The sequence below is a fragment of the Branchiostoma lanceolatum genome, chromosome 9 (assembly GCF_035083965.1).
Source record: "Branchiostoma lanceolatum isolate klBraLanc5 chromosome 9, klBraLanc5.hap2, whole genome shotgun sequence".
Lineage (NCBI taxonomy): Eukaryota > Metazoa > Chordata > Leptocardii > Amphioxiformes > Branchiostomatidae > Branchiostoma > Branchiostoma lanceolatum.
In genome coordinates this window covers 9,258,650-9,272,231 of record NC_089730.1, presented here as the reverse complement: position 1 = coordinate 9,272,231, position 13,582 = coordinate 9,258,650, and the positions used below count along the sequence as shown (strand labels likewise).

General features: G+C 40.7%; 1 protein-coding gene and 1 long non-coding RNA gene across 2 annotated transcripts; both read left to right on the top strand.

Annotated features, from left to right (window-relative positions):
* The first annotated feature begins 9,462 nt into the window (after window positions 1–9,462).
* LOC136441870 (uncharacterized) lies at window positions 9,463–11,366 on the top strand. The gene is made up of 3 exons (XR_010756940.1): window positions 9,463–9,752; window positions 10,199–10,363; window positions 11,208–11,366. It is a non-coding gene; the product is annotated as an uncharacterized lncRNA (long non-coding RNA).
* A 574-nt stretch (window positions 11,367–11,940) lies between these two features.
* LOC136441869 (TNF receptor-associated factor 2-like) lies at window positions 11,941–12,958 on the top strand. Its single transcript, XM_066438406.1, has 2 exons — window positions 11,941–12,497; window positions 12,695–12,958. The coding sequence occupies exons 1-2, from the start codon at window positions 12,051–12,053 to the stop codon at window positions 12,917–12,919; spliced, it is 672 nt and encodes a 223-aa protein (XP_066294503.1). The 5' UTR covers window positions 11,941–12,050; the 3' UTR covers window positions 12,920–12,958.
* The last annotated feature ends 624 nt before the right edge of the window (window positions 12,959–13,582 follow it).

The window sequence follows — 13,582 nt, the reverse complement described above, 5'->3', positions numbered from 1 at the left end:
TTCGCTACTGTATTCCAATATTTACATTTTGTGTGGGGGAGTTACGTAGCTGATATTGACATGATTAGACATCTATATTTCTTCACCAATAATGGCATTTCTTTACACTAATTAATTATAGACGTCACTTATTTACTAGTATACAATACTGATATACAATGTACAGCGTTTTAAGAATTGGTCATCATATAGCGTGTCGCTTGCGACAGTTCGTAAGTCATTATGAGCAGTCTGAATTCAATAATTGGCATTTATACATTCTACGTAAAAAGACCGAATTCCCATCATGTTCAGATATATGGCTACAAATTACAATGTTGGAATAGCGGGTTTATCGCCATTTTGAACATTTTTTGTGTGCTACAACTAGAACCCTATGGCCAGTTAAAACTATGAATATAAAATCTCATCAAACGCCATATGGACCTACACAAGAACTTTGATTACTACACGAGCTAAAGCCTTCGTACATACCGCAATATGTACATGTACAGTTTGGCAGGTGGCGCCCGGTCCCGACCAGTGAGAATCCAGATGGCGACCATTCAGCAAATATAAAATACCAGCCAATAGGAGCAGTTACAGATTACATCATATTCTTCCCGGCTGATTAATATTAAAATGGAGTGAAAATAGCTAAGATATAGGCATGTACGTAACGGCAAACACACTTTTAGTCATTTCATTCATCATACTATTTATAACCACTTTCCATCACATTCATAAAGCTTTTCCACCCTCTTATAAAAAATAGATTATAGCTTCACACCAAATCAATTCCTAACTCATTGCTGACTGTATGATTCTTCACTGAGACACGGAGAAGATACGCCTTCGTGACACCAGAGTACTGTAAATGCATTTAAGTTTGCGTGTTTTTTTTAAAATTTATTTCGCGCTAAGGCAAGAATGGAGTGTTTGCTGTGGTTTTAAGTTTCCGGTGAAACGGTCGCCGCGAAAACCGCGAACATAAAACCACCGCGAACATTTCTGCATGTACAGTACTGTAAATTCTCCATTCTTTCCTTAGCACGAAATAAAAACCACGCAAACTTAAATGCATTAACAGTATGCAACAATAATGATCTATTATAATGGTTCGCACTGGCCCATACTGTGTGTACATAACCCAAGGTAATGACGTCGCGTTGATATAATTTTGAACCTTTTTGAAATTCAGCATAATGTGACAAAGCCTTGAATCAAGAATAGATTTCAAGTCTAAATTTCATTTTCATTTGATAGTGCATAAAACTATTCGAAGAAACAGTGTATTCATTTTGTGTGAGTTAGTGTTTGGCTACAAGCCAGAAATAATTCCCGCCAATATATGTCACGTGATTTATGTGACGCTACAGGCTGAGACATCAACCATTTTTTCGAAGGACAATTTTGAGCAAGTGAAGGACAAAGTGAAGCGAAAGGTACGTTTCCTAAGTAATATGACTTTGGTAAAACGACGATATTGGACTCTTAGACGGCTCTGTTTAATATAAGCATGGTCACGGAGAGGGCGGGAGGGAGGGGAAGTTCAGGAAAATACCGATCAATGCAATGCGTCAACCTATCCATTTTATACAGTATTTTCAATACAGAGATTCACGTTTGGTAATCTAAGAACTCATCACACAGGAATCAATCGCCATCCCAGCTAATTTAAAGCCCAAACATATGGTGTTTTGTAGTCTAAATCCCCATACGTTAAACGCTATGTATTTGAAAAAGGAACAAGCTAGATTTTGCACACAAAACATTATTTACAATGATGTTGCCTATAGTTGTGCTGTGTAAAGATAATTATCACGAATTAATCAGAGATAGATATAAGAATGCTCTTTTTTTGGTGTCTGTGTGATGATCTCATACAGTAGAAGCAGGGTAAGCTAAAATAAAGCGTCACAACCGTGAGTTTTTCATTTCTGCCATAATGGTCGCAAAAGGGGGAGTATGGACTTCCACACATGATATAGATTTGATTTCACAAAATTACAATATATTTTGTGAGAAATTGTTGACAAAGAAAATCTGTCACGATTGCATTGTTATCACAGCTATGTAGTTTTATACAATTAGTTTTATTGTCAGCCCTGACCTACTTTATGTCTGACCAGTTGGACACAACAAAAAGAACTATCGGTCCGAGATCCGCTGTCATTACACCACGAAGTTACGCCCAAACATGATTCAAATAGTATCTGAAAATATGCTGCTTGTTGTATATTGGTATCTCTTCCAATCGGAACATAAAGCGTGATCAATATCTAAAATCAGTGGAATGGTGCGACGGTAAGCTGTGTACCCCCTCCTCCTTAGAATAGCACAATCCACTGAAAGTCCTACAGCCAATAGCAATTAAGAGGGGTGGAAGGTCGAATTTGGCCAACAAAACAACAAACGGAAGCGGACGTTGTGCGTAACAACCTGTCCCGCGCCGCTTGTGTTAGAAAGTGACGCAGCTAGGGATGGCACTGAATCAAGACCGTGCTGTTGAGTGATCTAGAGTAAAATCAAGATCTACCAAGACACAAGGTATGAGGTTTTTACCTGATGCTTACATTAAGGGTCGAAATTTCGTCCCCTTAATATGTACGGCGTGTTCTGTGACGTGATAAGCATGTTCGCTAAACACAAACAAATGTGCGGGTTTAAAATACGAGCACAGTATTACGAAATACGACAAACGAAGTTCTTTCCCTATCTTATCTCATAACAGGGAAGCAATTGTCACCTTGATTAGCCTCACTTAATGTTACTTTACGATATTCAGACATTGTAGAGCTATAAAAATACGCCACTGACCAACGCCCCACTGAGCTCGCAACAAAACTGATCCGTATTGCACAACATCCTGACCTTTGACATCGCGTGCACGTGGTTCTCTGTTATAACTAAACGTTTTCTGAAATCCACCGGTTTCTTGAAAATTGTTTCATAATATAGTGCATAAACTGATTGAAGAGAAAGCTTAGATATTTGACATGTTTGTTACTCCGGGGAGGAGGTGTGACCTCCTTCTGGGAGTATTGGGAATGTATTTGTTTGCGCGTTCGCAGCTATAACTCACGATCCCGTCGTCGCATTGGTGTGTAACTTGGCATATCGTTTGCCTGGTTCGGCGTGGTGATGCACAATAGCTTTGTTACACCATAACTACTTTAAACGTCAATCCAATATCGTAATTGCACCCCTATAATTAATGCTATGTCCCACTGCCCTGCCATAGGGACCATGTTATAATCCGTTATGCATGACTGGAATACTTCAGGCAGATACGGGGTATAAATCTTCCTTACTTGCTGTGATCGTATAGTCACTGTTACATTGAAAAATAGACAACGTGCATCACCACACGCAACCTAGCAAACGATATACCAAGTTACATACCAATGCGGCAACGGGAATTGTGAGTTTTAGCTGCGAACATGTGTAGAGTGACCTCCAGTCTGTGTATTAAGTATGCCTTGTCCACTCGAAACTCGCTTACAGTATGTGCGCACGGGACGGACGATGCACTTTTACGCACAGTGTGAAAATGGGAAATCTCTGGACCTTCAAACTTACCACACTTGTAGTTTATAATACGGAGGCTGTGACAATGTAAAAAGTTTACGCAGGGGATGAAAGATTGTTGAGAAATATCTCTCAGAAAAGTGCGCGCGCCAGTGTCACTTCCGGGTGGTTAGATCCGGTGACCTTTGACCTTCGTGAAATGTTACGATAATATAAATTAGCCTTTTTTATTGCAAATAGCTTGATAGCTATAGATCAGGCCGGCCTGCAATAAACTGTGGAAAGAGGATTTACTGCATATTTGTGATTTCTGATACATCTTAGTTGTAAGGCTGAATGGTTCGTTGATAATTGAAAAGGGGCCATCTAGATCTAACTTTGTGACTTTTCCCGGAATTTCTAGATCCCATCTATGTCATGCTGTAAAAACATACTTTTCAGCAGGTTGACCACTCCTGTATTGAAAGAAAAAGATAAACAAACACTTTTTCTTTACTTGCTCTAAAACACTACTTGGACTGTGCAGAGATGCAAAGTTTGTGTGGGTCAATACTTGTACATACTATAAATACTTCACGGAGAATTGTGTCCTACGGACTCTTGTTTGTATTAAAATGAAATAAAAGATTTAACAAAATCAAACGATCAAACAGACATCGATTAAAATGTAACAAAATGTAAGAAACACAATGGAAAGATAAGAATACGAGATATATAACTGTTATGCATATGAGTATACTAAAAGGACAAGGATCTTGGTAACAAGTCCCCTTCGGATGCCTGATTAATCTAGTTATCGTCCACAAAGCTAGACCAACAAACCATAATGTCCGTTTGCATGGCGGGGATATTTTTGTTACATATAATACATTAATGATACACAAGACTTGACTGATTTAGCTTGTCTGACGCCCGCATTTCGGTGAACAAATTGAAAAGAGTCACAGTTCAAAAATGAAGGGAGGGGACTGCCTGACACAAACCGTATCAGCATGTAATGTCGTTTCACACATATTTACCACGTTCGGTCACTGTTAAGAAGGAGGTATCATAATAGACTAGTTAACAGTGCACATACGTGGATAAGCCGCAACCAGACTGACTCAAGACACTCGGCGTCGCTTACCTGCTATTAGTAGGAGGCATGGGCCTCCCCAGGGCCTCTCGTTACACTTCTTGGTCGGGTCAGAGGTCAAAATTTCGCGCGCTTTCCTTGTTACTATGTTGTCACATGGTGTCGCCACTTTTGGGTCATAGGTGGGTTCACTTAAAAAAAGTTATCGAGGTGCGGCTTTCACATTAGTAAACAGCATTGACTTTTGTTAGTATCTGAGGACTGGACGTGCTTCTCTTCATTACAAACATGCCATGTCATTAATCTCTGTCTAGAGGCAACAATAATCTCTTCAAATTTGTTGGTAACCCACTTCCGGTCGTTTTGTATCTGACCGAGTCCATTTGTCCACTTGTTAGTCACGTGATTCAGTTCCCGCCATTTTCATGATGTCATGATGATGTTTATCTTTTACTACCTGCCAAGCAGAGGTTTAATGTATTTTTGATAGAAGAATTTTATTGCAATCGTACACGGTACAACGTATGACGACAACTATTAAACATAGTACAAGATAGAAGTATACAATAAAACTTAACATCATAGTGTACTAAAACAATAAGGGCTAGCATAAGTCTTTGATATAGAAGAGGCCGTGGTTTCTTTCATACTAGGAGTATCTTTACAAAGCACACACCTTCAGAAAAAAACGTACAAATCAACGTAAAATACGCTTACTGCTATATCTGCTTGGAGATTATTTGCTTGTAGATTTTAAATTGTTGAGGTCGTTGTCCTTTTTACCTTTCCAAACAAACCGAACTTCAGTGATTGAAAGCCATTGAACATACAATGTAGTGACTGACTCCAAAAACCGTATGGAGTTTGAAACAAATTCCACTATAGCTACGGTGACCATTTATGTCCAGTAGATATTAGGGTCATTTGTAAGAATCATTGAGCAAGTTAAATGTCAACAAAATAAGGTATAAAGTTACACGGTTATTACACTTAAAGTAGGCGTTGTTCAAAAACTAGAACATTATAGGCTAACGAGAGGTGGAACTGCATGTAGTATATATATAAGGGTGGATAATTTGTGATGAAATGCGTACATGAATATAACTCGGTTTAAGGTTATTACACGAAATGTTATCAATTATTGTAACAGGTTATGAAAAATACAAGAGCAATCGTTGATAATATCTTCAAGCATTACCGCATCATGCACCCCAGTTTACAATGTTAACGTTACATGCAATACCAGCACAATACCATATCAAGAGAAGACAGGTATTCTTCCAGTGTATATAACGTTATATATCGTGTACACGTTTCCATGTTTTCATGATTTTGTTAACGCTGTACTTTCGTGAAACCTAATGCCACTATGACCATTTCGATCTAGAGATCAAAGGGCAAATAATGAGGAAATATGGACGTTCCTAATTTAGTAAACTTTATGTGTGGTATCTTCGGCCGATAAAACTCCTCACATTTTTACCGATGTTTCGGTACATATTGTACAATTTTGGCCCATTTCTGTCGTGTATTGTACTTTTGATGTATTCAGTTTCTTTGTTCCACAAAGGCACCACATTGTAACAGTTTTGCCATGGTGTTTCACTTTCGTTTTTGATAAACGTTTTAGTCATTCCAGAGAGAACACACAGACGTTGCATGTTATTTTCATAACTGAATATGTTTAACAATAATTTTTTTTGGGTTCTTCAAAGAATTTTTGTTCAAATGAAATTGGGTACTTCACAGAAAACAGAGATGGCACATAGGGCAGTGAAGGCGGAAATAGAATTGATATACTAAGGACTAGGATTCAAACTACGGTGATGAGAGTTTACAAAGAAATATTCACTGACAGATTGATAGCATCCAAATGAACACTATACAAAGATTCAAAAGTTGGAATGTACTAATTCCAGGTATACATGTACGTACCTTTTATAGTGTTGCTAGTTGTCTTTATTGCTGAACGGGTTTCATTTTCGCTGGAAATGAGGTCATACATATTGGGTCCCTCTGGGGATTTTTTTGGGTGGGCCGTGGGGGACTGAGTAAGGGTAGGGTTGGGGGGTATCAATTCCAACTTTGTGAAAGACGCATTTCAAAATATGGATATGGTCTATCTGAGCACAGAAATCTCAAAATTTGGGCAATTAGCAATTATTGGAGTCTAACCTCCCTGTACATACCCCTTGAAGTTTTTACATGTTCTAATGGGACTAGTCTATTTTTGTAATGGGGGTGATTTGGGAATATTCTATATCTGTGTGGAGAACAGATTTGGGGTTCAGATATTCATCTTCTTACCTCGAAGGACTTATACTTTAAGGCATTAATTATGTTTGCTAGCATACCTTTATACTAGTTTAGTACATAGTCATGGTACAAACTTCAGGGGCATGTACAGGGGGGTTAAAATTGAAAAAGTTACAAAATTTTTACATTTTCAAATTCAGATAGACTATCCCCATATTTCAAGGTGCGTATTTCAGCAAAAACTGCGCTTTTGCTCCCCCTACCGGTTATTAAACGTCAGTGTTCGAAAACTAGACCAGTAGAAATCCACGAGAGTGAAGTGTATTTAGTATATAAAGGTGGATAGTTTCTAGCATCGTGATAAAATGCATATATAATTTGTAATCCCACAGCGCTTGTTTTTACTACAGCCTGTTTTCCATTTGATTGAATTATTGCATATAAGCTTCCTATTCTTTATCATGTAGCTAAAGTTCTTGCTGAAGGTAGTTTTTTTCCTTGTTTGTTTGTATTGCATACTCGGTAAACCGCCTCACGGCGTAAAGCACTAGGTTTGTACTGTACAGTACAAGCTGCATATCCGGACAAATTTATTTCATCCTCTCACGGCGGAGAGGAAAGAGCCATATAGATAATTCTGATGGTGGTTATTTTACATGCTCGAGGTGTAGCTCTCCTCAAACACGGAACTCCATTTAACGTCCTATCCGAGGGACGCCCCTAACCAATACTAGGTACTCATTTTCACCTGCGTGAAGTGAGGAATTACGTGTAAAGTGCGTTTCCCAAAGTCAACGTCTACGGGACAACATAGGGCCCCGGATTCGAATTCAGGACCTCTGGGTTCAGGACCAAACACCCTGCCACTATGCCACCGCAAAGCCCCGCTCAATTTAGTGTCAAACCCTGGAAGCGTCATGGAAAGTATTTTAACAAATGTATCTGGGGCTCCTGTGTCATAAAATTAAAGTAAAAAAGAATGGGACTTCCGCCCTTACTGTTACAGCGTCGTTATGCTATTGTGTATTTCAACATGCGATATCCGAGAGATGCAAGGACTGACTTCTGTACTGTTGAATATACTTTTTGTATTAGGCCACAGCAAGTAAATTTTATGGATGACATCCTCCGCAGACTCCAAAATTAATGAGATAGGGCGAAAAAAAAACAAGGCGGGCAAAAAAAACAAGATTCCTATATTTTCAAATTTTGAGATCATAAGTCTTGTTAAACAAGAATTGAGGCGACGAAATATGACATCATGACCAACAGGTCTTTTATTTCTGTATTCAACCAATGGGGTTTCATATATAATATAAAACCTCCTTGTTTTAATGTAAACATGTCCTTGTAGATGTGTATACATCTCAATAGACTAGCTGCAACAAATGCAGAAAAGAGCTTGTTGTACCATCATCTGAAGCAACTACACTGGGAATTCATATGCGATGAAACACCTTGTGTATACAGCTCAATTAACACAACTAGACCCCCCCCCCCCATTATTTATACAATGTCCTTGCTAGAACAAATGCAGAATACAGCTTGTTATTATACCATCATGGGCAGGAACTACACTGAGTGTTCATATGCAATGGAACACTTTAGTCTGTCAACATTAAACTGTTCTTGAAGATGTGTATACAGCTCAATTAACTAGAACAAACGCAGAAAACAGCTTGTCATACCATCATGGGCAGGAACTACACTGGGTATTCATATGCAATGAAATACCTTAGACTGTCAACGTTTACGACATATTTGACAATTTTTGGCATCTTGACTACCGTCGGAGGGCAATGAAATTTCTTGTTTTTTATTTCGAAATCAGGCGAAAATTAATGAGCGTGCTGATGTCATCCATAAAAATTACTTGCTGTGGCCTTATGGGAGAAAAAAGGCAGGTGCATGAAAGGCGTAATAGTGCTGTAATATATGTATTTCTGTCTTCCAGCAGGTGGTCCCGTGAAAAAGAGGATTTTCTACCCACCCCTGCACAATGCCTGGCTTCTCCGTGAAACTGAAGGGAGAGGGAACCGACCCAAAGTACTGCTGTTCGTCCTGTGGTCTGCTGCTGAACGAGCCACGACAGACGTCATGTGGACATAGGTACTGTAAATCATGCCTGGAAGAACTGAAACGGTAAGAACAACGTTACCTATTGGATAATTTTGATACATGTTGTACTCCACCCAAACACTTTTAGTCGGGATGCACATAATAATGTCTAAATGATGTTACCGATGATGCAGAATAAAGACACTGAGGGAACCGGTTGTCATGACTCCTCATCAAGTTAAGTGTTACGTGTTAGAAGTATATGGGGTACAATACAACGCCTAGCGTGTGTGTAACCCTGCTTCTGCGCAGGTGATCAAATAAAACCTGCTGTTCCATTTTGACACATGTCACTTCTTTCAGAGCCAGTGGTGGTCAGTTCCAGCAGTGTAAGGTGCCATCATGCGGTCAACGAATAAAGACTGAAGACGTGAGTTGGAAACAAAAATACAGTCTGTACTGAAAGTATTGATGTACTATTCTTTTCTTTTGTGAAAATAAAAGGGCACCGTGACTACATGTATGTGACACAGTTGTGAATAATCAACAAATCGTCCTAACTTTAAGCAATATTATGTCCTTTCTAGTATTCCCTAATGTTCTGTCTGTGACAAGAAGGAGATGGATAGTCGGAATTTGAATCTGAACCTGACAAAGATGATTCTTCCAAGATCTGAAACAAAAGCCATCGAACTATTCAACATACCACCAGATACGCCTACCGGGCTAAGTTAAGTGGTTTCCACAGGTGTTTCCGGACAAGGCCATTGAGAGAGAAATAAACAACATTCCAGTGGTCTGCAACAACGACGACGACGGCTGCAAATGGGAGGGTCCTCTGAAGCAACTTAAGGTAGGTAACGTTAGATGTACCTTGGGCGGATACGAGAAATCAGAGTTTTCTTAACTCTTATTAGTCAGCACAGTGCTATAGACTGGAACGCTTTTTTGCGTCAGTCTAACTTGTTAAATACGAGGTTGCAACATCTGTGTCATCCTGTATAGCCGTTGTTAAACATCATATTCATTTTACAGTATCAAACGCTTTTTACAGACCAGAGCAAGAGAAGGTATTAGCCTAAATGAATGAACAAGATATATGAAGAATCAACTGCCCTTTACATCTTTAAACTTATCATCTATATTGTTCATATGTGTAACAGTACACACACACACACACACACGCACAAAGACGCACACCCGTACAGAGAGAGAGAGAGACAGACATACAGACAGACAGCCACACTCTTCTTTACAGTGGAACTTTGCATTCTACTCATGACCGCATTTATACTACAGGCCCATCGATATGAGTGCGGGTACGAGAAGATTAGCTGCATCCACAGCGAGTGTAAGGAAAAGATACCGAGGTGGGACCTGTCTACACATCTTGCTGAAAACTGTGCCTTTCGATCTGAAATCTGCCGGTGGTGTAAGGAGCCACATCCATTCAAGGACATTGCGGTAAGACTCGATCAATTATGGTATTAACGTTGGGTAACCTAAATTCGGGATTTTTCCGATAATGGTTGACTGAAATCAATCTAGCAGAACAATAAAACATCCTTTTTTTCTATTATTCTGTCAGTATCATGTACTATCTTTGCACTAATCATATATATGGTAGATTTTGTCTCTAGTCGTGCTGACACCATAATATTTCAACTTGAAACTACCGTGCGCCGCACGCACAATGATGGTGCTGTCGGACAGGGGGCACATTAATTCGGGAGAGAAGATTCGTCTTGAATATCTTACCGCTAATCACATTTTATACAGCAGCTATTCGTTCCATCCTTGGCTTGAGGAGAGTGCTATGGATATAGACGTGTCCAAGTAAAAAAAATACACGAAAAAACGGCCGTACCGCAAACATCAGGCCAGTTCGGGAACAAGCCGTGTGTTGAGTCGGTAGAACTTCACTCAAAGTCGGCCCATCGTCATCATCGGGCAATGTGTAACGTTACATTATTCATGGAAAGTTAGCTGGATGCCGTAGCAATGGTAATACTACTATGTCCATGTGTTCCTTGTTGTGTTAGGAGCAAACTTTGAGGAAAATATCTTCCTCAGTCCACTATCACACGCAGCATTTAGACAAAAAAGGGTTCCTCACAAACCTTTGTCGTCTGCTTGACAACAGGATTCTGGTTAACAATATGGCGGCGGGAAAATACACGTGCCGTAGGTTGTAGCAACTGAGAGGAGTTTTGATGATTAATCACACTTAGAATCCAGCGAAATGACTGAACACTGTGATGTCATCACAAATTTTCTGATCTATGATTTTATTCCTCTCTATCACCAGAAACACCAGGAGTCCTGCCCCATGGCCCCTGCCCGGTGTAAGTGGTGCGGTAAGAAGGGCCTGACCCGCGCACAGCTACAGGACCATCAACATCCGCGGACTGGAGACTGTCCCAACATGAAACAGCCCTGTCACTTCGAACCGGTGGGATGCCAGGAAGAGGTGAGAACAAAAACATAGCATCTAACGTTATACCACTGCATTGCGATTGGTTAAATTAGGAGGAAAGCATTGATAAGGTACATGTATTTGAACCAATCGTATTCTAATTTTGTAGTCGGAGAGAAAGCAACATGATCATGGCGGACAGCGAAATGACGCCATCAAAGCTCATCTCAATATGGTTCTGGCCATGCTACTCCAACTGGCACCAGATGTGATGGGGCTGCGAGATCAGGACGTGGAGTCACGCGAGAACATGCTAGACTCTACCAGTCTCCCCCGGTCGCTGGGAAAATAGTAGAAATTGGCCAAATAGAGTCAAATGTTTGAAGGGAGTTGGCTACGGAGAGAGGGTCCAATTCGCAACCGAATGGAATGCGAATTGAATGCGAATTGGACCCTCTCTCTCTCCGTAGCCAACTCCCTTCAAACATTTGACTCTATTTGGCCAATTTCTACTATTTTCCCAGCGACCGGGGGAGACTGGTAGAGTCTAAGAACATGCGAGCTGTCTTCCCTCGTCGAGTGGACAAGAACATCAAGGAGTTGGGGAATAAAACCCAGGGGACAACGGCGTCGGGACGAGGCGTGTCGAAGGAACAGGAAAATCGAGTTGAACAGATTCGGGCCAAACTTGAAGACGTGACAAAGAAGCTCGCCGTCTGGGAATCCAAAATCGGGATGTTTGAAGGCATCGTCACCGTTCTGAACCGTGAGATCGAGAAGTGCAGTTCCCAGATGGAGGCGTACGAACGACAACGTCGTCAGGACAGGGAGATCATCGAGACTCTGGAGAGGAAGGTCAGGTCTCTGGAAAGGATCGTCGCTCTGAAGGACGTTGCCCTCGCGGAACAAGACCTCCGGATCCAGACCCTCGAACTGACCAGCTATGACGGCATCCTGACTTGGAAGATCGCAGACTTCACCCGTAAGCGCCACGATGGCATCACAGGGAAGACGGCAAGTTTCTACTCGCCATGTTTCTTCACCAGCCGTACAGGGTACAAGATGTGCGCCCGGATCTACCTGAACGGAGACGGGATGGGCAAGGGCACTCATGTCAGCCTGTTCTTCGTCGTGATGAGGGGGCACTACGATGGACTACTGCGCTGGCCTTTCAGACAGAAGGTAAGTCATAAAGGCAAGCTTGACTATGTACATAAGTAGATGCTTAAAGAAACTGTGCAATCACACACAAGTTATTTCTTTAAGGTTTGATACTTCACTCAGAAAGTAAATTGGGTGTTTACATGATAGCTTTAATGTTAGTCAGTTACCAGTCTTTCTACTTGATAATAGCCTGTTACTTTGTTTGTTACTATCAGGTAACCTTCATGCTCCTGGATCAGAACGACCGCGAACACGTGATCGACGCGTTCCGTCCTGACCCGACCAGCTCGTCCTTCCAGCGGCCCACCAGTGACATGAACATCGCCAGTGGATGTCCGCTCTTCGTGCCGCTCAGTCAGCTGGACAGCAGCAGCCATGCCTATGTGAGAGATGACACCATGTACCTCCGCGTTATTGTCGACACAAGTGATTTGGATTAGTCACCATTTCTCATCAGAAAGATCACCGTAGTAGGCAAGAGCTGTAATATCAGAGTTCCTATGTTTGTTAACAAAATATTGATTGTCAACAAAATATGAATATTTTTGCCCAAAGAGTTGACATGAAAGATGTTGTAAACTTATTACAAAAAGCCATTTTTTAAACATGCTATTTGTAACAAGTTTACTAAAATTATATACCTGCAGCTGGGTGAAAACAGTAGAAGTGCATGTATGGACACGACCGACTGTCATATATGATTGACTCCCTCACTGTTCTAGCTTAAGGACCGAGGCAGTGGCATCGAAAGGTTGAAATCTAAGTCACAAACACTGCCCTAATATTTTTTTTGTCTCGGCCAGGTATTTTGTGAGAGATTTCTTATGTTTCAGCTCCAGCCTTGGTGATCAGTTGTTATCAAAACTTGTGACCATATCATGTCGACAACAAAGGGTTTGTGATCTTGTCACATCTAGTGTGTATCAAAAGCTTTTGTAAACAGGATTTGTGTTCAGGATTTGTGATAAGTATGTTTTGTGATAGCCAATGGGTTTGTTTCCATTACCAGTATGTGTGTTTGATTCCGCATCATCTGTAACTCATCATTCCATAAAGCTAGCGCATGCATAAACAAGAGTAGTCACATTTTGTTAAGGCACCCA

What these genes read in the sequence shown, in the direction of transcription:
- LOC136441869 (XM_066438406.1), top strand. Translation starts at nt 12,051, where the DNA reads ATGTTTGAAGGCATCGTCACCGTTCTGAACCGTGAGATCGAGAAGTGC. An exon ending in GCTGGCCTTTCAGACAGAAG is followed by an intron (nt 12,498 to 12,694) that starts GTAAGTCATAAA and finishes TGTTACTATCAG; the next exon opens with GTAACCTTCATGCTCCTGGA.